The sequence below is a fragment of the Corvus brachyrhynchos genome, unplaced genomic scaffold, assembly GCF_000691975.1.
Source record: "Corvus brachyrhynchos isolate BGI_N302 unplaced genomic scaffold, ASM69197v1 scaffold633, whole genome shotgun sequence".
Classification (NCBI taxonomy): Eukaryota; Metazoa; Chordata; class Aves; order Passeriformes; family Corvidae; genus Corvus; species Corvus brachyrhynchos.
Window position 1 is genome coordinate 2,194,059 of NW_008237435.1, and position 26,517 is coordinate 2,220,575.

The 26,517-nt window shown below is 38.0% G+C and overlaps 1 protein-coding gene across 9 annotated transcripts in view; it reads left to right on the forward strand.

The window, feature by feature from the left end:
* Positions 1–24,540, forward strand: part of EYA1 (EYA transcriptional coactivator and phosphatase 1) — a 150,673-nt gene extending 126,133 nt beyond the window's left edge. For 8 of the 9 annotated variants that reach the window (XM_017731226.1, XM_017731228.1, XM_017731227.1 and 5 more), the window contains 6 exons: positions 11,372–11,430; positions 11,624–11,784; positions 11,991–12,105; positions 12,410–12,531; positions 14,645–14,745; positions 22,280–24,540. In XM_017731226.1, the coding sequence (XP_017586715.1) occupies positions 11,372–11,430; positions 11,624–11,784; positions 11,991–12,105; positions 12,410–12,531; positions 14,645–14,745; positions 22,280–22,360 (639 nt within the window). In that variant the 3' untranslated portion in view covers positions 22,361–24,540. Of the gene's footprint in view, positions 1–11,371; positions 11,431–11,623; positions 11,785–11,990; positions 12,106–12,409; positions 12,532–14,644; positions 14,746–16,005; positions 16,311–22,279 lie in introns of those variants that run through there. The other variant, XM_017731229.1, reaches the window with a different exon arrangement.
* Positions 24,541–26,517: the final 1,977 nt, after the last annotated feature.

Genomic DNA, 26,517 nt, shown 5'->3' on the forward strand with positions numbered 1-26,517 from the left:
AAAAAAACCCTGAATACTGCTTGACTAATTCAAATTGTCTTTTTAAAAATCATTATTTAAATTTTACTTAAATGAAGTACTGTGAAAAAATAATTTTAAAAGACTTGCCAACAACAGAAAAGCTTTTACTAAGAAATTAAATAGCAGTGTGGCAATATAGCTTTTCTGTATGAACTACATGTGGTCATGCAAAGGGTTAAGCTATGTGATTTCAGGATAAAAGGTTTCCTGAGTTGACTATTATTCCTACGGTCTGCCAACAACTTTGCAATAAATGGAATGATTTTTATGGGAATGTGGTTATTCACAGCAAGACTACAGTTGGTGTCAGTATGAAAAATTCTTCTTTAGTAGAAAAAAAAGGAATAACAGATCTGAAAGAAAGGCAAAAAGTAGCTACAGAGAACTCTGGCTGGTGTTGGTGACAAATTATGTTTACAAAATGATGTGGTAACCCATTGAAAAAGCAGAAATCAGAACAACAGTAAATCAGAGTATTGCTTCTCTAAGTACTGCTGTTCCAAAACAAGTTACCTGTGATTGTGTGTATTATTTAATAGCTCATTTTTCTTGACCATAAAGCAAGTGAGACTTCTAGGCTTTCAATTTCTGGGGTGTGAAAAAATGCTTCAGAAATCAGTAAAATTACCACAAAGTTATACCACAATCCATGGCAGAACATAAAATATTGGTAGGTATGAATTAAAATCATTCAGGAGAAAGGTGAAAAACATCATGGGATTAGAACTTAGTATCATTTCATAATTATTTGCTATATTTATAATTTTCATAAATTCTATTATTTCTTAGTATCACTTGTCTATTTTTTACCTCTTAATGTCTTTTGAAATAATATTATTAGAAGAAAATTGGGATGGAGAATGCATTAAAATATTGATAAACTTAGTATTAACAGTTATCCCATTTATGTTTGGTTTGTGATAAGCTTTCAGAATGCTAAAAAGATTAAATCACTGATTAAGTCTGCAGCATCCCCACTAGAGCTGGTATTATCTTCCATTCAAAATGAGGATGATTAAAGTTACTTAGAATTTAATGATTTTCTTACAACCATACAGCACATTTATGTGTTTTAGTTGTTCGACCATTCCTAAGTTAAGTTGTTGGAATATGAAGGGGGTTGTTATTGTTTTTTGGTTGGGGTTTTTAAAAAAGAAATAGATATCAGCTCTTTTAAGAAGTGAACACGACAGCTTTGAGTGCTTCCTGCTCTTTGTTATCCTCATGGACAATTACCCCAGTTCTATTTAAAACATTTCATTTGCAAACTTGTCTAGGAGCATTGCAAAACTCAGCTTTTTTCATTGTGGCATGAATTTCCTTTGTTGTGCTGGGATCCCCAATGATGTGCCAGCAAGAAAAACATAAACCTAAATATGTCAATGTCAGTAAAAAAGAAAAAAAATCCAGTATGAAGCAACTGTGTTATTGATAGGTGGAGGTCAACCACTGTTGAGCTGAAGGGATAGATTTACTGACCTAAAAATAAATATTGACCATGAAGATGCCAAAGAAAATAAATTTCTTAGAAAATTACATTTCACATTCTCTCAAAATAGAAAAATTGCATGTGCTATCTTTAATATTCTAAGAAATGTTTCTTCAATAGAAATATTTTTAAAACAACCGATGAAAGAAAATCTTTTTGCTTGAGAAGTTTTCAGAAGAGTATAATAGTTAAAGATGAGCTGAAAGTGAAATCAGCTCTTGGTGATTGTTGAATGTAATCATTCATGATTGTTTTTGCCAGGTGACCTTCATTTATCAATAAACAATGGACAGAAGCTCATATTCAGACCTCTAGGTCTGGTTCTGCTGCTGTGAGAAATAGCTGCTTTCCTTGAGGCACAAATGTGATTTTGGCAGAGTTGGTCTGATTTGGCTGTGATTGGAGGATGGATCCTGGAAAGTCTTAGCAAACCTTTGGCTCTTCATTTCCTAGCTGATTAGCTAGATGTTGAATAAGAAACACCTGTAGTCACTTCTAAAAAAAAAAAAAAAAACAAACCAAAAAAACAACAAAACCACCAAACATAGAAAGGACTGTAGAACATACTGAAAATAGATTTCTGGGCCATCAGACTCAAAAAAATAAACAATTACAGGAAAGACTGTTGAATAAGCCTTATTCCTGGTGAGATACAAGGGATGGTTTCAGGGAGAGGAAAGCTTCAAACAGAGCTGACTGAATTATTTTCTGCCCACCCCCAAATACCATAAGGATGGCAGCTGAACAAATCTTTGGTCACCCAGAGTGGAGTCATTGGGCGCCTACAGAGGAATATCTATTCAAAAATTACTTTTCTCTTTTGGTTGAAATAAGAGTTCATCTCCTCCCAATATTTGTGATGTCTGTAATGGGAACCTGCTGACCAGATAGTGGCTAGGGATGCTTTATGAGAAGCATGTGATTCAACTTCTGATAGTTCTTCATCAACAGAGAGTTCTGGGAAAGCCAAATGTGATTATTTCAAAACCTTTTAACAGCATTAAATTTATTTTTAGAGATATAAGCCTTATTTTTAAGGTACTATAAGTTCTATGAAGAGTTGGCAAAGGCAAGTTCACTTTCTAGGGAACCTGTCAACGGTTGTGAACTCCCTTCCAGCAGGCATCACAGCAGTTCCCTTTGCTCATTCAGACTGAGACACAAAGCCCATGTATTTGCATTTGATTTTCCACAGCAGCAATTCAGGAACAGCTCAGTTGCAGTGCAGGAAGGAAGGGTAGGGAGGAAAGGAAACACGAATCACGGTACAGAGTTTTCTCTAATACGTGTGTGAGGGAATGACTGGAAATAGTTTCTCATCTATGTGAGATCATACTACTACCATGGGTGACTTGCAGAAAGTTCATGAAGTTCACTTCATGAATGTGGGACCAAATTACATCACACATGTAGCTGTAGGTGAATGACCAAAAATGCAAAACAAAGTCTTCATTCAGGCAGAACTGTGGCTTTGCTGGTGTGTGCAAAACACAGCTAAGAGCCTCAACCCATCTGAAATGCAAGATGCCTGGCTGTTGTGGAATGTGCTGCTGTAGTTCGTGAGTGTTAGCGCTACAAAGAATAACAAATACCTCCTTTGCTTACTTGAGAAGACCATTCCTATAGGCTTATGCAACTTATTAACCACTTAATTTCTTTCACATGGCGAATGACAAGTACCTTTCATGCTAGGTGCCACTAAAAATTGTTGTAAATAGAGCCTATATGATTTCCTTTCTCAAGAGTACAACATGGATTGCACATGTACAGCTGAGCTGAAATACCCACAAGCCCACCACGCTCATAGCATCACTTTGTCACTTTATTTACCTTTCTGTTGCTTCTCCCTGAGTTGCCAGCTGGTGTTAAACCACCACAGGCTGTAAGGTGGCACAAAACCTCTTGTCTCTCTAGCTGGCACTCTCAGAGCTCTGACAAAGGATAGTTGTCCTCTGCTCTGGCTGGGCAAGGCAGTGATGGGTCAGCTCACTCCCTAGTCCTGTCACTGAGCAGCAGCGTAGGAGTCAACATCTGCCCTCTGCACCGCAGCACTGGGAGTGGGAAAGAAAAGGAAAGAGAAAAGTCAAAGTGTTGTGGAAAGGTTTTCAGGCTGTCAATAGAAGAAAATGTTTTTGCTGTCCGTCCTGGCAAGGTTAGCAGAGAGAATTTTAAACCCTGGCTTTGTCTCATTAGCAGACAATTACAAAGATGGGAGACTTGCTCACTCAAATCATTGTAGGTTTCATTTTAAACATATGCATTTGGAGATTATCAACACCACCAAGGCCCTGCAAGTTTAAATGAATTGGTTGTGTGGAACTGAAAGACACAGCTTAGATCATCTTGTAAAAATTTCCACATGAATCCCTTATTTCCTGAGAAATGAGACATTATTTTAAGGCTTTTGTGGAAAAAGCTTTCTTTTCATACATTTAATTTTTAGATTCTTTAAAATTTAAATATATTTTAACAATCTTTTGTGTATAGTTTCAACAAAATGTATATGTTCCTAGAAGTATACTTTCAAGTTAATGTGTTGGGAATAATTCATTAGATTCTGATGAGATTCATGGCTTTTTTTACTTCTTAAAATACCTTCATATTTTATTTTCACTGTCTTTCATTAATCTCAGAATTTTTTTCTCTTTACAAAAGTGTATATTAGCAAATAATAGGAATCATGTCGTAAAGAGAATATTTAAACACATGTGAAGTGCTGACCTTTAAAAATACAGTTAATTTGACACTTTGAACTTAGCACTGTTCTCTCCAGGAGTGACACAGACTCTTTATGCAGATACACTTGAGTTTTATTTAGCCATTTCTATATATTGGTAAAACTCTTTCTTTGACATCCACCCTCTTCCCTTTACTTTTCCTGCAAAATATACAGAAATAGAAAAACAAATTATTTCGTCAGAGTTGGAGCAAGAATTGATTGTTAGAGAGGCATTCTAAAACACTTCTCTGAGTAAATTGATATACTACAGAACTAGAATAATTTTATGTTTTATCTTGTCTGGACAACTGGAATGTAACCAGTGTATTCAGAACAATAGGGATTGTCTCTGAACTGAAATCTGAACAAATTTACACCCTGTAGCAGGCAAGAAAGCTCTGGGGTTTAGAGGACTGCACTTTCTGTGATTGTCCTGAGTTCTGCTGACCCTCTGCTAGAGATACGATTTAACTTTTTGGTCTTCCTTTTCAACAGAAAGATTTCAGTGTATGGAGTAATACATACAGAGACAATATGAGTTCTTGAAATATCTGCTTCATGAAACTTATGAAGTAAAGAAAACTAGCAAAATAGAGTTTTCATTTGCTGTGGGAATGTAGCTGGCACACTGCTTTCTACTTCTTTAGGTCATGTTTTATTTTAAATTGGATTCTTCCACTTACAAGGTGTAGTTGAAATGAAAATGTAAACCTTGGTTTTAGCATAGCTACTTCAATAAACACAAGTTGCAGAATAAGATCTGTTGATTTATTTTGGAATAAACACTGTTTACTTTAGGAGTATCATATTTGATCCAAATGCATTTGTTGATGTGAGCAAGCAAAGTAGGATTTTAATCACTTTTTCTATTAGAAAAGGACGGCCTACATTGTGTGTTATGAGAGGATTACGTGTTTGGTGCAGAAGAGTACTTTAAAGTCATTGGCTGTGAAAAATAGTTAGTAAATAATTTCAGTTCATAGTCCTCAGTGTTTATAACAGCTAATAGGTTATATTGATAATATTTTTGTTGTTGTTCTGGTGTTCTATTTTAACAATAAAAGATAGGATTTGGGAGGGGGGGTTGGTAGCATTTTTATGGGCTTTTTTTACATTATAAGCTTCTCTTTATAGTCTTAAGTTTAAAAAGGGAGCATTTTGAAAGCCTTCACAGCCCAATTTAATTCCTTGACTGTTCATACACAAATTGTCAGACAGAATGAAGTGGATTTCAAGAACTCTCTTTGTTCTTAATATCCTGTGCCTGACCCACAGGTAATCTGCACCTTTTTTCTTCAGCGCTGAATAATTGTGGTGGGAAAGAAGAGAAAATGTTAGGGTCACAAAGTGCAGGCTAGACAGAGATGACAGGTCCTGCCAATTGAGTGCCAGTGTTGAGAACCTGCGAACTGCAGTCCCTGCTCTTTCACATGGATTTGTGCTGTGCGTTAACAGGCGCTCCACGATGATGGGTTAGGAAGTTCAGCACTTCAGCCTTTGTTGCCTCAGCTTGAAAGGAAGTGCAGAGGGTTTTTTATATTTAGCAAGCACAGAAGTACAGTAGAGGAACATTAGGCACACGTCATAATATATATATACACATATATATATATAAATGGACAGAGGATATAGATGTGCTGTTGTTCAATTTTCTAACCTGTACATACCAGAGATTTTATCCTTCTAGCCAAGTAAAAGCCAGAGGTTTACTTCTAAAGCTTAAAGAATGCTTGTAAATAGTGTTGGGATCCTTGTTATTTGTCTAAAATTAGAACAAAAACTGGTTGAAGCAATCTGCTTTTCATTTTGCTGGAAGATGGTCAGAACTATGAGTAAAAAAAACTAGAAATCAACAGTTTGGGGGGGTGGTGGTAAATGGTCGTTCACAAACTAGCTTTGGAATATGTAATTTTTGCCTGGAAAAAAAAAAATTCTGACAATCTGTAACTCTGTGATTCCCAAAGAAGCAGGTTGTGATGGCTAATAGGAATGATGAGTATTTGTGGAGCAGATAATAGTCTTAAAGGGTACATACAGCTGAAAGGGTATATATCTTATTCCTGGAAAAGACGTAAACAGAGGTACTTCTGTCCTAAAAAGCTGCATTAAAAACACAGCAGTGTATGCTTGGGGATTTTTTTTTCTATTTTTTTCGGATACATCACATTTATAAAGAATTGCATCTTTAACTTGTTTTGCTAGATCTGTTCTCACATGTACATGACCAAATTTCTCTACTGTTCAGTAGGGAAAATGAAGCAGTGGATATAATTGCATAATGACAGATGTGAGAGGAACAGAGAATCCCAGCAATCATTTCCTGTGAGTTGGCCAGCTTCCAGGATGTCTCAATGGGCCCGCTGATGTAAAGGCAAAATGAAAATAGCTCTTTCTGAAGGGTGGTTGTTGGTTGGGGTTTTTTTTCCTCTCTCATTTGACTTTGCAGACTAAGGTATTGAAACAATTAGTTGGCAGTGTGGTGTTAGTTTTCTCACAGTAAATTAAGAAGATTAACCAAATGTGGAAATATATTTTAGCTATAATCAGCAGACTTGAAACTGTAATACTTCGGCATCCTCTGAGGTTATGTTGATATTATTCACGTTATTCCCCTTTATAATGTGCAGACTTGTCCAGAGTTACCTTATGTCAGTGTTTATTCAAAGACAGCAGAATTATTAGTTTTATTTTTGTTAGTTTTGCAACACAGAAATGTAGAGGATCAGCATGCTAGCTGTTGCGTCACTCCACTTGGCATGTAGTATTGGCACAGATAAGAGAACTCTTATAACAGCCTTAATGTCTTTTTTTTTAATTATTGTTATTAATTTTCCTACAGTAAATTGAGTAGTGAAGCGTATTTTACATAATTATGGCAGAAGTACACAACTTGACGGGTGGTAGTGACAGAGCAAAGTAATATAAATATTTGCAGAACATTTCTGCCATAAGTTAATGCTTTGCATATGAATCTTTATAAAGATCCTAAGTTAGTTTAAAGGAATGATTCCAGAGGACTACATAGGTCCAGGCATTTTAAGAGCTGTGAATGATGACTGCAGAGCATCTCTGGGAGTGTTCAGCTCGTCATACAAAAACAGAAAAGAGAAGGAAGAAAACTTAGCAGGAAGAAGGTAACAAATGCTTTGGGAATGGAGGAGGGAGAAGACAAAAGCTTTCCATGTACAAATCTTAGGCTAGACTCCCCTAGTCATTCATTTTTGATTACTGTTTATCTTTGGCTTGCTGCATTTCACTGGAGACATTCACTTAGCTAATGATTGCAACAGCTTTAAGTTGCTCCTGCAAGCACATATCTGCTGCTGCTTCAGGCCCCACAGCAGAGCTGATGGAAGGGAATGGAGAAACAAGTCTCGGTTATTCCATGCAACATCTGTTGGTTTAATTGGGCTGCTGCAGGAGATTCAAGCTAAGCTACCAGTTGTGGCACAGAAAGGTCTGAAGGACACAAACACATGAATCCATGCAAGCTAGCTGCGTGAAAGAGCAAAAAAGGACAGCATGGGCAGTAACTTCTTAAGCTACTATCCATAGATTTGCCAAGTTACACATGCTGACAACTCCCATTTTTCCTGAAAATATTATCTCTAAATGATACCAAGTGCATTTTGCTTTCCAGGGATTGATCTGAAGGTGCAGAGCTGCATCTCAGCCTGTCTGACTGAAATACAAATCTTTACTACAAACAGGTTATCACTTGTAGTTTCTCCTGAAGTTTTCAAACTGGGAACACTGACATTGCAAGGTCAACGCCTTTAGGAGCAAAACACAGCTAGCTGCATAAGTTTATATGTAAGCCACAGGATATTTTGCTCCTTACTTGCCAATTCAGCCTATTTTAAAAGAGAATCCCACAATTTCAATTTTCTGCTTTGGACTTGACTGCTAAACTGATTCTGTCATAATAAAGTACATCTGCATAAATAACAGTGTTTCTACAGGGACTTTCAGTATTAGTTTCAGATATCACTTTGCCAGAGAAATTAGGGGAAGAATTCTAGTACTGTATTTCCTATGCAAATTTCACAAAAACATCAAATACATTTGTGAAAGTTTGAAATCATAAGCCTGCAAACAACCTTTTTTTTTCTGAATGGCCATTTGGCCTATAGTAAGTCAGCTTCCCTCACAGAAGCCTTTCTGAGAAGTACTTGAGGATTTTAGCATCTATGTATATATATACCACATTTTAGAGTCTATGTGTTCTTGTTGGAAGGGCATACTTTATTTTTTGGGCAGTGTTTTACCGTACCCCTGATTATGCATATTGAGCTGATGGCTGTTTTAAGTTGTTGACTCTGTGTGTGCTTGCTTATATCTAATCAGAGGACTGAGCAGTACCTCAGGTATCTCACAAACAGAATGCTACACACAAACCAAACAGGTGAAAACAAATACAAGGGGTTCTGATGGAAGGATGGACCAGATCAATGAATGATGGGCAGGTAACTGGCTTCTTTGAAGAATAACTCCTAAATAACTTCTCTGCTAAAACAGCAATTGCTAAATGAGTGTTTTTCCTTACCATGTTCAGGGGTCGAAAAATGCAGCCATCACTCATTAGCCCAAAGTCCAAGTCAGCTAGACAGCGTGAAAAAATACCTGGCACTCAAAGCTCACATTTAGCCTCAAAGATGTGCCCTGCCATTCAAAAGGAACAAAACAGTCGTGCACTGTTTGTGACCTCCCTTTAGCTCTAACGTAGTGTCAATCACAGTGGGCTTTAATCCTTTCTAAATTATAGCATGTATCTCTTGTGCTTTGTTCCCCTCCTGTCTTTTTCCTTCTTGTATTCCTGACAAAAGAGGACACTCTCTCTTATTATATTCTGAAATTTGTGGTGCTTGTGACATTTTCTTCATTTTTCTTCCTTTCTTGACACTGTTTCTGTACCTTTGCCCCACCAATCTTTAGTCTCTGATTTATTTTCTGGGTTTTTCTCTCCAAAATACCTCTTTCTTTTGATGCCACAATTTCTATTTCTAATGTATCACTGCAGTTCTCACTTTCTACCTACCAAGCAGATGGTTAAACAGAAGGCGAGAATGTCTGTCATGTCCCAAGGGTTGTGATGGTCCCAAGATCTTGCACTGTGAATTAAAGTTCCAAGTCCCCAGGTTCTGTCTAACTGTGGTATCTAAGATGTAGTAGTCTCATTTTTCCTGCCTCTGTCTTTTCTCTGAGTTGAATTTGGAAATTTTTTGCATTATTCCTTCCTTCATCTGCTCAGAGATGATTTTCTATTCCTTCCTTTAGTTTTGTGGTTACTAAAAGAATAATTTCTTTTTCACAGATTTCTATTTTGGGTTCTCTTCTCCAGCAGCTTGTTGCAGTTGCCATTCATAGTTTCTAAGCTGGAGAAGGAGAAATCACTGAGCACTGTAAGAGTAACTAGAGTGGGAAGCTAATGAATTCAGGAGGGTGTCTCTTCTTTGGCTTACACTCAGCTGATATTTGAATTGTTAATGTGGCATGCATTTGGATGGACATTTGCTTTCAGCTTTAAACAGAAAAATAGTAAAAAATTATGTGAATTTGATAACTTGCTGAAGAAGCTTCTGGCTCTTTTTTCAGCCAAGTTGATTTTCAAAGCCTGGCAACATATGCTCACACTTGCAGTTTCTGCTGTGTCTGTACATCTAATGCATTTTGTCTGCTTGAGGAGGAAATTCACTGTATGGTGGTTAAATATGAGCAAATGTAGTATTGTCTCTCCTGTGCTGGTTGTCACTCCTACCACTGTCTCTAGCACAAGTTGCCTATGCATAAGATATAGAAGAGTAAGCATTACAGTAAGAATATGTTGTACAAGTGCAAAAGACCACACCTTGTTCTTCAAAACATTTCAAGTTTCTGAGGCATTTTTCGTAAATGAATGTTTTTAAAAATCTAGAATCCACAGCCACCATGTGAGACCACATAGGCTTCTTCAGCTTTTTTCTTATCTGAGGTTGTTGACCTCAGGAGAGGAGGAGAAGGTTACAGGGTCAAAGTCTTTTCCTCCTTGGAGCTTGCTGCTTGCTGGGAGAGGGTTGGCTGGAAAATAGATGTTTTAGAAAAAGGGTTGAGGGTCATGATTTTAATTCTGTTAGGGAACAGCTGGTTTGAGTTTCTTTCCACTTCTATCTTCCCTCCCTTCCTCACAAATCCATGGAGAGAGAAAAATTTGTTCAGAGGAAAGCAACACAAAAATAAAGGATTGCAGCATTTTCATCTTTAAAATAGGTCATATTTGTTATAAGACTTCACATTAGGAGAGAGAAGAGGAAATTAGTAAAATAATTAAAATCTATTATTGTTACAAACATTGAATTGATATTGATCTAGAGTGTCAGAGGCTTATTTGTTTTCCTGCCAACAGTTAAAATGTTAATAGTAATGTTTTAATGGGGGCTTTTTGTGGATAAACAACATGCATTGCGATTTTTAATTTAGTGATGGACGAAGCTAATTTTTAATGCATTGTGTTAGTTTGCAGACAAGCTGCTGAAGAAAGATGGTTTGATTTGGGTATTTCTGTTCAGATTTTCTTCATCTTGGCATGCTGCTTTCATGCACTAAGACCAAAGAGAGAGAAGGAAACTCACAACTCTCAAATGAATGGCAAACTAGGAACAGATTTTTCATCTGCACTCCTCTGACACACTTGCCTCAGGCTGTGTTGGTGTGTGGCTCAACAGCAATCAGAGGTCATAATTTCATTGGCGGTTAGCATCAGGTTTAATTTTTCTAATATGTTACTTTTACCAAAATGTCTGGTTTTAGTTACACTTATGCACTGACTGAATCAGCTTTGAGCAGCATGATGTTTTAAGGTACCTGAAAGGCTACAAGAACGTTTATGGAACACATATGCTAATTGTTTTTAACCACTTTCCTTTCTAAACATAAAAATGTGTTTTTGGAACGCTATTTAACAGTAGTAGCTAATGATGGTGTGCATTTATTCTAAGAAATGAGCACAAGGAATAGGTAAAATAGTTGTTTTAGCAAGACTGCCATCTACTGATTTCCACAATTAAAAATATCCCTGATGACTAGATGGTTCATAGATTTTTTTATAGCTGTGCTTTCAAGATTTGCAAAACCAGGAAAATTATAAAATCTTTCTGTCACCTTAGGAATGCGACCAGGTTCACATTGATGACGTCTCTTCAGATGACAACGGTCAAGATTTAAGGTACAAGAGAACTCCTTAAGATAAAAAGTTGCTTTGCCTCTTCCTTCCTGGGCAAGTGATGGGCTGCTGGGATGCTCAGAGTAGCCTGCTCTCTTTTAACTATCTCCTGTGCAGCCCAGCCAGGTGAGTAGCTGGTGGTTCAATGTAGCCTGTTGCCTTTTATTCATCTGTGGGGTTTTTTATGTCTGCCTAGCACATATAATTTCGGAACAGACGGCTTTCCCGCAGCTGCCACCAGCGCCAATCTGTGCCTGGCGACCGGCGTGCGCGGAGGAGTGGACTGGATGCGAAAACTGGCCTTCCGCTACAGACGAGTAAAAGAGATATACAACACCTACAAAAACAATGTTGGAGGCAAGTGACTCTGGAGTTATCTAACAAACACACATTAGAGGTTGTCAATGGGAAGAACTGGTTTCTACTCCTTTTTTTAACATAGCAGTGCTTAGCGATCTGTTTAGTTTGCAGTGTGTGGAAAATTGTCTGAGTTAGTGAAAGCAAAGGAAAATGCCAGAGCGCTACTTAATACCAGTGCAGACATGCCCTTGTCTACTCCACAGGTCTCCTTGGTCCAGCAAAAAGAGAGGCTTGGTTACAACTAAGAGCAGAAATTGAAGCTTTGACAGATTCTTGGTTAACACTTGCACTGAAAGCACTCACCCTCATTCATTCGAGGTGAGTACTAAGAGTATGAAGGAAGCTCTAGGGTGTCTGATGATGATCTGGAAGAGGCTGTCTGGTCTGATGGGCAAAATGCTGAACCTGGAGGACCTTATCCTCATTCCTTATTCTGGTCTGACCGTGCCACACCTTGCTCATCTGTAAGGTGGCAAAAAAAGAGATGTTCTTTTTAAGTGGCAATAATAATAATATTGAGGGGCTCCAATGGGAGGGATAAGGTTTTCCTTCTATTGTTTTGTTTTGGTTTTTTTCTGTTTTGCTTTGTTAAAAAAGGATATATGCATTTTCTCTTCCATAGGACAAACTGTGTGAACATTCTTGTAACAACTACTCAGCTAATTCCAGCTCTGGCAAAAGTCTTGTTGTATGGACTAGGGGTTGTATTTCCCATAGAGAATATTTACAGTGCAACTAAAATAGGTGAGCTATTTTTATCATGCTGTATACATTTAAAGCTGTATTTTTTAAAAAAAAAAGGTATAGTAGCCTATATTTAATTCTAACATGCTTTCACAGTGGTAAATACAGAGATTAGTAACACCTGATCTTCATGAAACATTGCTAAAGCATCCTAAAAGTGCTTTTCAAATGTGTCATGATCCAGCGGAGAAAGCTTTGTATAGCTCTATTAACAGTGGTGCAGTCTCTGTTAGGAAGAAATGTAGTTGCCTTTTTTCCATCATTTCTTGAAACTGTGGGGCTGTGTAGGAGTCTCCCTGAGTAGCTGTAGGAGAAATTCTGTAAAGGTAAGCCCTGGCTCCATTTGTTTGCATGGGCTCTGGAGCAAATTTTGGTAAACAATTTACCAGAAGCAAGAATGTTTTGCTGCAGAATGTAATTATTAAGTTTCTTCCTACTGACTGTAATAAGCTTCAGCCAGGCAAATGTTTATTTCTGTTTTCTGGTTCAGTATAAAAGATGTTATTCTGAGTATGCAGTAGTACCCCAGACCAGATGGCAACGGTGTTTGTAGTTTTTAATGTGATTATGACATATCTGTTCTTTCTCAGATTCCCTCAAAATTGTGGGCTACACAAAAACATTTTTCATGTGTTCTTAAGTATCTATAATACAGCAAGCTCAAATGGTCAAGAAAAAATTGTGGGGTTTTCTTTTTTTTTAAACAAGACAAAACAAAAATTTGTTCAGAGTTTTACAGAGAAATTTGAAAGCATTACCATAAAAGATTTAAAGCTGTTTCCTGGATATTAAAGTTGCAGTGCCCTCTGTAAAAACTGTATAGTAAATTATAACTTTGAAATATAATAATTTAAATATACATTTTAATGAAAACATTTTAATAAATGTTCACTTGTGACTTCACCTACATGGGATAGAAGGATGTTTTTGGAAAAATGTGTTCTGTCACTGACTGTCACAGGAAACCATGAGATTTTCATAACATGCCATGATTCATAAATGCTGTTTCAACTTAGTGTTGGAGGTTTCTTATGCCTGGCACTACTGTTAAAGGGTATCATTAAGTAGTTTGGCTTCTCTAATGGCTAGAAAACTTCATTTAATTTCCAGCTTACTTTTTCTTGTGCTTTTATTGTTCTTTAGCTGAAACAACTATTTTAAAAACCACAATTTTTCCCATCTATTGCTGTAGACACACAGGTTAGCATGTCCCATGGCCAGACTAAAGTGACCTTTCAGAAGGGGGACATTTGAGAAAACTCAACTCTAAGCATTTGCTTGCTTTCTGGCTTCTCAATACCAGTACCTGAAGCTTCCCAGTATGGGTATAAATTGAAAGAGAGGAAATTTAGGTTAGCTATTAGGAAGAAATTATTTACTGTGAGGGTGGCAAGACACTGAAACAGGTTGCCCAGGGAGGCTGTGGATGCCCCAACCCTGGCATTGTTCAAGGACAGATTGGGTAAGGCCTTGGATAGCCTGTTTTAGTGGGAGGTGTCCTGGTACATACCAGGGTGAGTTGGGACTAGATGATCTTTAAGGTCCCTTCCATCCCTTAACATTTTTGTGATTCAGTGGTACTTGTGCATAGGGCTGGAGCACTGAGATCATTTCCCTAGGTGTGTGCAGGGAAGGAATGACCCATGTTAATGGATCCCAGTGCAGGATCAAGGACATGGCCCATGTATTAGATTATAGGCATTTAAATCTAAATCTTTTGGGTGACCTTCTAAGTCAGGGTACTACTGTTTTAGGAGCTGTGATTAATCTTGTCACAGATTTTGGAGAAAAAGCTAGAATTTCAACTCAGATTCAATCAATTAACTCAGGCTACTGGTCATAAACAAATGGTAGATAATTCTCCTGGTATGGAAATTCCCCTCAAAACCTGTGCCATATTAGGGAATGAGACAAGATAGGTGATATTCTGGTCCTCTAGTATGCTATATCTGTGCTGCAATCGGCCTTGATACACCGTTCTGAGGGACAGACTCTTCTCTCCCTGTAGCTCTACTTAAGAATTCCAAGGGATGGGAAGATCCAGGATAAAAAGTTATTTATTTGATGTCATCCCATCACCACCTACCCTGAATAGTCTGATCTTTTCTTTCAGGAAAGGAAAGTTGTTTTGAACGAATAATTCAAAGATTTGGAAGAAAAGTAGTGTATGTTGTTATAGGGGATGGTGTCGAAGAAGAACAAGGTGCAAAAAAGGTAATGACCTTCTTTTGGTGAGGGTTGGTTTCAAGAGTCTGACAAATTGTCTTCTCTTCAACATGGGACAGCATACATTGACATTAGGTTGGATATCTTCGCCTTATGAAGTTTGTGTTGACCATATCCAGTAGAAAGCTGGGTAAGACTATAGATAATGATTTGCCCTGCTGCTCTCCAAAAGACACATTAAACTATTTATGTTTGATGTATTTCAAAAAGGGACCAGAAAATGGACCTTGGCTTTTGTGCCAAGAACTAATAGTTCTGTTTTCCTTGGCAACTGAAAATACCACATAGGATGTTATGAATGTAAGCAAAATATGGTGATTCTTACCGATCAAAGGCAGTATGCTGTTTGCCTGTATGAAATACATATACGTCACACCTTGAAAAGACATGTAGGACTGGAGTAGGTATACAGGAATTTCCAATTTCTTGTGTGTCCATAATTTGGATTCTGCATTCAGGCAACAACCTGTGGCTTGGCCTGCATTCATAACCTCAGATAACTGAACAGTGGATACTATTTGACTGTCTATTATTTTTTGCTTTCCACTGAGAAGGGAATAATTCATTTTTTTTTTTTCAATGTGAATTAAGCTGCATAAAAAGTAACACTTCCCACTCACAAATAATAGGCGTTATTTCTAGCCTTGCTATTCTACCCAAGATAGTCTACAGATACACACTCATTTCTTGGAGGAATGAGGCATAACACTGGCTATTTGAATAATAGGAGAAAGAGCAGGAAAATGGATGTTTCTGTTCTTGCTTCCTTTCACAGATAAATTGCTTTTACACAGCTGCTTTTTTACCACAAAACTCTCTGTGATACTTCTATCTCTTTCCACTGTGACTTTCTAAATTGGAGAAGTAAAACTAATTAGTCCACATGGTGTTTTAACAACCATTGACTGGTTTTGCTTCATGAAATCTGGGTTTTGTGCCCCTGAAGCCTTGCGGGTAGGTTCCCGGCTCGTCCCAGCACTTCGCAGACTCTCAGTTTCATATATCCCTTTGGCAGACTGAAACTGGGAGCAGTTTGCTCCTTTCTCCTTCAGAAATGCCTTTCATCTTTGCAGAGAAATGTTTTCCCGCTGCAAATGATTACATTTTAAAAGCTGTATTTAAGATCGGGGGGAAAAAATTCCTTCTCTTTGTTCCTTTTCTGTTGCTCGGTGAAATAGTGTTGTATATGATAATGGCAGGAGTAGTCCTTTTGGTAACATTATCTATTTCAATGCTTTTTTTCAACAGGAAACATGATTCAGAAAAGCATAAGAAAAAGCCTTTCCAGTCACTAAGAGGAGTAGCAGTATAGAAAGTTCCTTTGTGCAATTACTTCTGTGTATTCTTTCTTGGTGGAAGCAATTTTCAGGTTGGAAGCACGTTAGATGCTCTGGATTAAATTATCTGCTGCAGCATTGCCAGAGAAATCAATAAGTACATCAGCAGTCCTGCCTTTCTGCATAAACTATCAATCTGATTTAGAAAATGCTTCTGTGATTGTTGTCCTGCTTCTTACTACATCAAATAAGAAATCAACATTTCACACTGTGAAAGCAGGATTTGCCTCTTTAGTTTTGTCCTTCACATTCTGCAAGAGCAGAAACCACACAGTGCCTTGCAGTATGAGGAGCTGCTGCCAACTCTGATGATGTCTTAACTGTTATCTGCTCCTCAAGGTTTTTTTAGGGTTACTAGGAGGAGCAAGGACGGGAATGCACCCTAGTGCATTCATGTTAAAGGCATGTGCCCTGTCTAAGGAATAAATTGTATTGCTGTATTAAAAAACAGTAAAAGCCTGGACCTTCTCTGGAGAGCACACAAACAAAACAGAAGCTTTACCTCCACTAAAGTACCCAAAGCATATCAATCCAAAGTGGCGTAACTGTCCTGCAACGTACCACCCCATTATCATGCTTATCCCCTGAATCTTGGTAGCTGGTTCCTTCTTGCCTTCCTTCCTGTCAGCATGTCAGGTTTTGTGGTATTCTCAGAGAAGGGACAGGTCTTCTGTTACCCCTTTGCACAGCACTTTTCTGTAGGGGTTTGGCCTGTGGTGAAGCCATTAATATATGTGTGTTTCTTTACACTGCTTAAAGCATAAACAGTACACCCTTCTTTAGCTAGCACTTCATTGATTACATGTAAACATTAACGAGTCTTTTCAAGTGAGCATATAAATTCAAGCCTATTTAATTCAAGAGATTTTTTTATTCTGTGTTCATTCAGTGAATAAAAAAAAGTTGAGCTTCCAGCTTCGGGGATAAGAAAGTTAAGTTTTACTATTAAGAATAATTTACCAATCATTTATAAATTGCTTCATCATAAGATTTTCATTTATGTCCTTAATTCATGGAAAATCTTGAATCAATACAGCAGAAGGAAAAATAAAAGACACATTTAAAATCTTTTTATTATTGCCATTAGTATAAAAATTCAATAATAAAATCTTTTTAATACCATTTAAAAGATCACTGCTTTACTGAGAAACATATTTAGGATAAACAGTTTGTTCATTAAATGCCTCTTTTGGTTGATGTAAGTAAACATAATACACTGAAGAAACTGCACACTGTTACATTTCTGGTAGCTTCAGTCAAACTATGATATTGACACCTTTGTTTAGCTGTCACTTCCAGCAAAATATTTGGTGAGATAATTAAAATTCTCAAGGTGTTTGCATTGTGGATTGAGAAATAATCGTACCCTTCTGGATCAGTGCAGCAACCAGCCAGCTTGGCTGTAACACCAGGGTTCACACAAAGGTCGCTACCTTCATATCAGCTTCCCCAGGAAAAGAGGCAGAGGAGGGCAGAGAGCACCCAGTGTGAAAGACCAAAGGGTGCTTGGGAGCTGCTGGCACCAGTGCCGGTGCCATGTGGGTCAGAGCCGCCGCCTCCGAGTGCCACTGCAGTGACACTGCCATTCTCAGTATAAGTTTCTGCGGGTTTCTGCCAGAGACTCCATTGTCTCAGCATTTTATTTTGCTTTGCTTTGTTTTGTGTTTTGGGTTTGGAGGTTGTGTTTTGTTTTGTTTTGTTGTGTTTTGTTTAGTTTTGTTTTGTTTTGTTTTGTCTTGTTTGAGCTCATCTTTTGCCTTTGCTTTTGGGGACATGTTTGGGAAATAAGACAGAAAAACCCCAACTCCTGAATTTTTCTGCTTAGGAGAATTCTCCAAAGTATTTCTAGTTTGTGAGAAGAGACAAAAGCTCTCTGCACTGAGGAGCTGGATTTTACATCAGGTGATTCAGGAGAGCCTGGGCAAATGGGCTTCTCCCTTTGTTCTCCAAAATGGTTGTGCTGCCTTGGAGGGAAATCATGAGGAAAAATCATAAATCTTTGTGGAGCAATAAATAGAATATAAATGGGTATCCAATATGCCACTGCTTTTAAGCTCACAGTCACACTGTGCTGGTCAGGTTTGGGGTAGGAAGTAAAGGCGGCCGCTTAGCAAATCTGGCAGGAATACAACAAAAATACCGTGAAAGATGACAAAAACTGATGAGTTTTCTATTCAAATCCATCACAAATCTCAGGAGTAAGTTTTTTGTATAAATATGTATTCATTTAAGGGAGAGAGGATAGAGGGTAGTCCGCACTTTTTGTTGTTGCTATCAAAAAATGGATTTGTTTTGCATGTGTATTAATTGAAACACTCTATTTTGTGTAGTAAAATAGCTGAAGTTTTGTATTTTTAGTAGGTACATGCTGAAAATAAAATTACTTCTCTTTCAGAAATAAAATAGCTTAATATTTTAGGTTATTTAATAATACTCTAATTATTAGGCTTAATAAATTGGTAGTTTCATTTTTTTATGCTTTTTTCATCAAAACCAAATTCAAACTTTTGCCACCATATTTAGTTTCAACATGTCATAAAAATCAAATCATTTAAAAATTCATAGATGTTTTATTACTAAGTATCATCTACCAAAAAATTCATGTTTTTTAAAAGACAGAATCTCCATATTTACTTGGAAGATGTTGAAACAGTACACTTAGAGTTTCATTAGATACTAATGCATCCAGTTTCACCACCTATTTATTAGTGGTTAGCATTTGTCATCCGCTCTCCCGCAGCAACACATGCGAGATTAGCATTTCTTGCTTTGCTCAGAATAGAAGTGTTCTGCATGACATGTGTGCTAAGTGTTGGCAGGGATGGCTTTTTGAAGGCAATATTTAGTACATATATATACCAAGGATCTCTTGCCCAGTCATTTGGTAAGAGAAAATACACTTCCGTCTCATGGGTGTGTTCCCGCTTTTGACATGGCTAAGTAGATGTGAATAAACAGTGTATGTTAATACAGGAAGAGTATATAAGGTTATGTATGATAATTTTGTTATTTTAAAGGTTTTAGTTTCATACAATCATTTATTATCTTAGGGTGAAAATTAATGTACATGCCTCATGAAAACACATGCATATATGAACACATGTGTGAGACTCTATATATTCACGCAAACATATAGATATATATAGGTCTGTATCAGGTTTGTTTCACCTTCTCACAGCTCTGAAGGCTGTACTGTAGGATCAGACTGATAGAAATCTGAACTGGCCACATTCAGCCATGCCCAGGGCGTCAGTGCAGATTCCAGCCCCATGCAGCCACCACGTTCCTGGCGTGCTTTATTTCTTGGGAGTGTGCGGCTATGCTTTCGACCTGCATGCAGGAGAACTGAAAATAATTATGATACTGAGATTTACACAACCTCTTTTTTTTCATGAGACTCTCTAGTATCATTCCACATTTCATTCCCGTAACTGCATGAAGTAAATATAGGTATAATCCTTTCACAGACAGACATAAATAAAGCAGAATATACTTAACTGAATTTGAAATAGAAAGATATAGTCAAAATAATGACTGCTTACAGTTTTGGTTTAAATCTGACCATGAACAGCTGACCCATAAACAGGGTAATCCAAAACTTGATATTGCACATGGGCACCTAGCAAGAGGGGCTGTAATTTGATTTAGCAGAAGCTAAACCTTCTGTTAAATCATTCAGAGTCTTTAACTGCTCTATCTGCCTGGTGTGTGTATGCTCTGTGATGCTGAGGTTGTTACTAGGGAAGCAGTATAAAGCTGGAGCTGCATGAGGTGGGAGCTGGAAGCCAAGAATTTATTCCTATAGTTCTCCCTATTCATTGGTTTGCTGCATGACCTTGGAGGGCATCCATGTCCTTGACTCTTGGCTTCTGCAGAGACACTTTGCAGAGGCAGGTATCCACCAAACTCTTCGCCGCGCCACATAATAGGTGTGCTATTTACACCTCCCTGACCCAGTGGCTAAGGCAGAGCTGCTGCCAAGCTGGCTGAGAGGAGCAGCAGGGAGCTATGGCTGGCTGTCAGGGAGAGCAGCTGTGTCCTACCTGACAGGGCTTTGAGAAGGAAGAGGGAAGCTGCAACCTCACAAGAAAAGGAGGCAGCAATGCCAAGCATCGCTGACCTGTGCAGTCATCTGGCAAACACAACATGGACCTGCTGCAAGCACGAACCTGTGTCCCTTTGTCCTTGATGTAGTACCCCTGCCAGATATTACAAATTCTGCCAGAAAGATCTTGCAGCCTGAGTTAGAGATAGGTGCACAGAAGCTTTTACCAAGTCCAGAGAATGGCATGACTAGTAATTCTTATTTCATGTTGCCCTTGCTGGTTCATTTCCTGGACATGGTGCAAGAAGTTCATCTTTAGGAAATCTGTGAGTTGGAAAGCAGCAGTGTCTGGCCTGACAGAGCACAGAGGGTAAGCTGCCTGTAAAATGTAATAAGGAAGACACTGAGACGTGGAGTTGTAACTGAGTGAGCTAGCTACATCTGCTTTCTACTGCTGGTGGAGCATAGAGACAGTACAGTGTAAGTCCAGATTGAAGATGCAGGAAAAAAAAAGGTGTTGTAGTGTTTAACATTTCCTTTTTAAGCAAAGGATCTATCTATAAAAGTGTTTTGGAAATATCATAAGCATTTTTTTCCAAAAACACCTCAATTGTCTCTGAATTTTGTTTGTTTTGTTCTCTCCATTGTCAGCCATCGCTCATGAATTTATCTTCAAGCTGAGATTCAGTCAGCTGTTTCTCAAGGCTTTGTAACACTCTGGAGCAAAGCAAAGCAGAACAGAAACTGTTACAATGGTGTTTTCTTGGGGTTCATTTTGTTTTCTTCCTGAAGAAATTCCTTTGCTCTAGAAGCTAGGCATACTCTGAATGTGGGCAGGTGTTGATGCATCCATATTGCATCTTCATTCAGCCCAGGAGTGTCATATCAAAGAAGATGTGACAGGCTCTGTGCTAAGGTGTTTGCCTCCTGAGACAGGTGTAAAAATTACGGTAAACATGCAGCTGGAAACAGTGAGTTTAACATTTTTTTCAAAACTTTTCTCTAACTTAAAATTTGAGAAGACCAGAATGAAAAAAGGAGATCAGAATAAAAGTGACAGAGGAGATGGAGTTTTGCCATTGGAATTAGGAATTTGCTCAGGAGCTGCCAAAGTAGGATGATGAAAGCCTCTTTGAGAAGTCATAGATAAAATGCTTGGGGAACTTAGAAGCTAATGTGATAATAAATTGCTTGTGGTTTGCCTCCTAAAGATGCTGGGACAGAAACTGACCCAATGAAAAGGTGACCACGGCCATGTTTGCCTCCAGAATACTGTTGAATTGCAACTATTTTCCCATGGAATTTATAGAATGATTTCCTGACAAAAGCTAATGGCTATTTTTTTTTTAATTTACGCAAAAGTTCTTGTTGACATTATAATCCCCTGTTTCAAGTATAAAGACAGTTCCTAATCAGATTTTTACCCTTCATGAATGAGGTAATCTGTGCTTTTTCCTGGGATTTGTGTTTTTGGTTTATTCAGGTTCTTTGCAAAAGTATCTGTGCTCCAGACAGATTTTGTTACAACTAATAGGAAAAAAATATGTATTCATTTTAATGTCCCATATGGAAAAGATGTTTTAAGATCAGTATTAGCAATGACCAATGTTACACAAGTCACTGGGATAAAATTCTTTTCAAAGTGATGTGGGCAACACATGAGTTATTCTGAATCACCATTTCTGTTTTTAACTCATCTGCCAGGAGTAGTTTTACAAGGAGCAAATAAATTTTGATAGTAAACAACACTTTCACTTTCTCTATTTTCTTTCTGTTCCTTTCCTCAGATCACCCACATGCTTCATGTAAATGTTATTTGTCTTATTTTTTTCCAGAAGTAATATTTTCTTCTACAAGTTCTGCAATCTGTTTTTCATATAAAGAGATTAGAAGTCCCTCCCTTCCTTATGATGTCCTGATGTGTTTGCTGTAGTTCCTATTGTAAATAGATTTGCTCTTATTGAAAATTTATGCTCAGAGGGTGGGTCAGAGAAACCAGACATAAACATGAAGGACTCAAGGTTTTCAGAGCTCTTTTTCTCTCCCCCAAGTGTTCTCTCATCCCTGTGAAAGACAAAGGGTGGGTCTAAATACCAGAATGCTTGGGGTTATTTTTACATGTTGTCTGTGCTGTTCACAGCATGCTATGCCATTTTGGAGGATCTCGAGCCACTCTGACCTTATGGCCCTTCACCATGCCTTGGAACTGGAGTACTTGTAGCAGCTTAGCAGCACTTTCAAACCTCAGAGCCTCCTTCTGCCCGTGGATGAGATGCCTGTGTCTTGTGTCAGCATTGGACTACAGAACTTTATGATTTCAACATGTTGACGTACAGCTGCAATTGGTCTTAACCCTTGCCCTTTCAGTAAACGGAGGAGCATGTCTTTTTCTTCAGAACAGCTGTTGGCTCCGGTACTGCGAGTCCAACGAAAATAAGCCATGCGAGTCTTTGAACAACTCATCTTTACCATATTTGCTACCAAAAAGAAATAGAGAAGGAAAAAGAAAATGAAAAGAAAGAAAAAAAAAAAAAAAAAAAAAAAAAAAAAAAAAAAAAAAAAAAGAAAAGGAAATAAGAGGTTCATACCTGTGAAGAAAAGAAAAAGGACCTGCAAATGCTTTTTAGTTTTTAGCCTCTTCAATGTGACACACGCCGTTTCTTCAACACAGCAAACTTGATTGCACAATGAAGACTGAGATTTTACAAAATACCAGTGGAGTAATTTTCTTATAAAGAAGGTTTACTTTTTGGTTTCTCATACCCAGGGTACTCTGTACATCTTTACTTATTTATGAACAGACTATATTTTGACATCATATAACTGAGGATATGTATAATAGGATTAAAGGCTATTATAAGCCTTTGCCTTATGGTACAGCAACTACTTTTGATTTTAGCACATTACAGAGTAGTTTAAAATATGTCTAATTTAAACTAATAGGTACATCACTGAGACAATCGTGTACAGGAAGAATTTTTTGTGTAAATTTGTAATAATGAATGATTCTTTTACATATTGTTAAGGTAAATGCTATTGAAAGATAGTAATGCCTTGTGGTGAAGAATGAGGCCACGTGTGCACAAATTTGTGCAGTGCCTTATCAATGTGTTGGATATAAATATGTAGATAATGGATTTTTTTTAGATAAATTTGTCAAGACCAAAAGCATGGATGTCAAGTGTCAATAGGAATTGGGTTTTGTTCTCAGCTGTTTCTCTGCCATTTTCTTCTCTCACCCACTGATAATGAAAAGATTGATTTCTTGTGTCCCCCCCAGTCAAAGCAAATACAGATAAAATACTAGTGAAGAGGAGGCCTTTATTGTCTTTTTGTTTCCTCTTTTAAAGTTAACATATTAACCCTTTCTTAGAGTATTAAAAAATTAATTAGGAGAGTCATTCCATAAAGAAATAGAGAAAGAACACAAATATATTTTAAGATGTAACTTAAACTGGAACCTTGGTATTGAATAGCTTTTGTCTCATCCAAAAATGAAGGAAACTATCATCACTAATATTTTTAGAAATTAGAAATGAGAATATTTTGGAGAAATTAAACAAGAATGCTCATATACATTTAAGTTTTTTAATCCTCTTCCACCAGGAGTCAGATTTTCCTAAGATATAACATCCATTGCCGGCAATGGAAATGCTGAAATGGTTATCACCAAGGAGTTAAAATTTGCTTTTGTCTGTGCTCACTTAAAGGACAAAACTAAACTGTGTCTTTCTGTGACTTGTGACTTTTCTGATCTTGAAGTCTGTGAGCTACTTGGTTAAATAAACAGTTAGTCTGACTTTTTGGCTTGAATTGTACCAATTCCCTTTGCCCAGTTAAATATCTTATTAAAAAGAAGCCTCACCTTTCGTTAATTTTCTGGCTTTTCTTCTTTTCTTTTTTTAAAAAACCACCAGCCTTGAAACAGCTACCTGCAAAGCTACAGAGCACCAATGTAGCTACAAATCAGCACCCTTCTCTATTAGAGGAATCGTATTGCTGCTAGAATAAAATGTTTGTGGATTGCTTTAGTACCAACAGAGAGGTTTTGATCTTACCAAGACTTGCACATGTGCTTTGCTTTACCCAGTATGAGTGCTGCCACTCATGCAGTACTCACATACATCATAAAGCACATTGTGGGTAGTTTTTAGAATGGAGACTATAATTAGCCTTTTTTTCCTCAAACAAAGTAGACAGTGATGGGGGGAGGAATTGGTTGTCTTTTTTTTATTTTTCTTTGGCTCTTTTCAATTTTTAGTCACTTGCTGACTGAAAAAAATAACAAAGTTTATCTGGGCCTTATTGTACAAAAAGTGTGTTGTGTCCACAATCGTGTACAGAATTTTTCTTCATTAATTTTGTTTTAAATTAATAAAATTGATTTGTGAACGTATTAAACAATTGTCTTGTATGCAAGTCTGTGATAGTTCTGCCCTCTGGGTTGGGAATGAGGAGACATCTCTCATCTCTTTGTTGTTCCAAGCCAGAGACGTTTTTCACCTTCTTGTGCCCAGCTGAGATGTTAAATAGGTTAAAGAATACTTGCATCTAGTTTACAGAAGGCTCAGTTAGATGAGCAGCAGTGTTTTTTCTTAGCAGCAGCAGCTAGAGATGGTCAGTGCAGAATAAGGCCCTGGTGTCCTGGAAATGTGTCTCTAAGTGACTCACAGAAGCAAATGCCTGAACTTCAGGTGCCATGGTGCCTCTGCCATCCAAAGCAATCCATGTGCTGAATGCATGAGTCCACCATTCAGACCTCTCACTCAAGGCTACAAGAAGTCTCCCATGCTCTGAGGTTCTACAGACCTGAACATCTGGGAATTCAGGACTGGTATTTAACTTTTTCAAGCTTGGAGCAGGGCTGCCCTTTAAATTGGGAAGAGTGGCAGTGAGCACCCTTTAATAGCAGATGCTTTGTTATACACACATGGTCTGATGAAGATCTCTTTTTGCTTCTCTGCCCATCAGTGAGAGCCTTGACTGCCTGGTGGTTATCACACACACTCACTTTCTGGTCTAGTGAGACTTAAATAGAAGCAAAACCAAGACCAGTTAAGGACCTCCTTCTACGTAATTGGCACCACCATGGAAGTTGCATGCTCAGAGTTGAATTATGTTTATATGTTTTAAGCACAGCACCAATGATGCTGGAAATTAGTCCAATGAAGTAAGCACTTAAATCTGCCCTGAAGTTAGTGTCTTTCTTTCCGAGATTCTCAATAATCAGAAAAATAATTCTTTTTTAAGGAGCATCATATGAAGACCCTTCTTAAATCAAAATCTTGTAAGAAAGAGAGGAGTCCTATAGAGTGAAGGAGTTCATGTAGGCAGCTCATAAACTTGGGGTCCACTTTTTAAAACATGTCAGCACCACTTGAAGTTTCCATTTCTTAGATGCTCACTGATAAAAATGTTCAGCTGTAATGGTTTTCATTCTAAGAATAACACACGTAACTTTGAGGTAGTGCCAAGAAAGTGAAATTAAATATAGTAATTATTATTATTTATGTCTTTCATGACTGGAATGCATGCTCAGTGAGTGGTACCTTTGTCTCAAAAATGCTTGCAATGCAAGCCAATAAAATACAATTAGAAATTCTTTTTTGCCTTTTCCTTCAGTTTTCTGCTTCTCTCAGTGTTGAATTCTGCCCTGCAACATGAGTAGAGGATGGATATCAAGAGACATGTTTCTTTGTGTCATATGCCAAGAGAGAGGCAGAGTCCTGTCCTAATCTTCCTGTTCTTTGTCAATGGCAAGGCTGCACAGCTGCCACTTTTGCCATTCTCTGTTTAGCCAGGGACTGGCTCTACCAAAACTGTCCAGCTCTCTTGTGCAGGCAAAGGGCTAGAAGAAAATGGGAAAATCCAGGAGGAAACAGTCATCTCCCAGGCTGGAAAATAAAAAAAAATAGGGAAGAGGTATGAGGGTTACAAGGCTGCAACTGCAAAGAGAGTCTGTAGGAAACTGGGAGGGTCACTGCGTGGAGCACCCAGTACTCCTAGATGGCCTTCTAGCAGCTACTCAGCATTGTGCCCAGGAATGTGATGGGACAAGGGTCTGGTGAGAGGTCCCACAGTCTCTTGGCTACCCTATCCCACCAACTTCATGGTGTGGATGGCAGCTTGGCCACAGCATGGTGAACAACAGCACATAACTCAGTATGGGCCTTCAGAGGATGATGGTGTAAATCAAGGTGGGCGCTGGTTGCCATCCCTCTTCTGGCTCCTCCTGAAACTTTTGCCCTGTCCCCATTACCTCTGTACAGCTGGGATGCACCTTCATGTGGCAGAAAGGACACAGCAAAGATGGAAATCTCTGGGGTACATGTCCTGAATTCCCTCCACAGCCTATTAACTGTGTGAACTTCTCTGTAA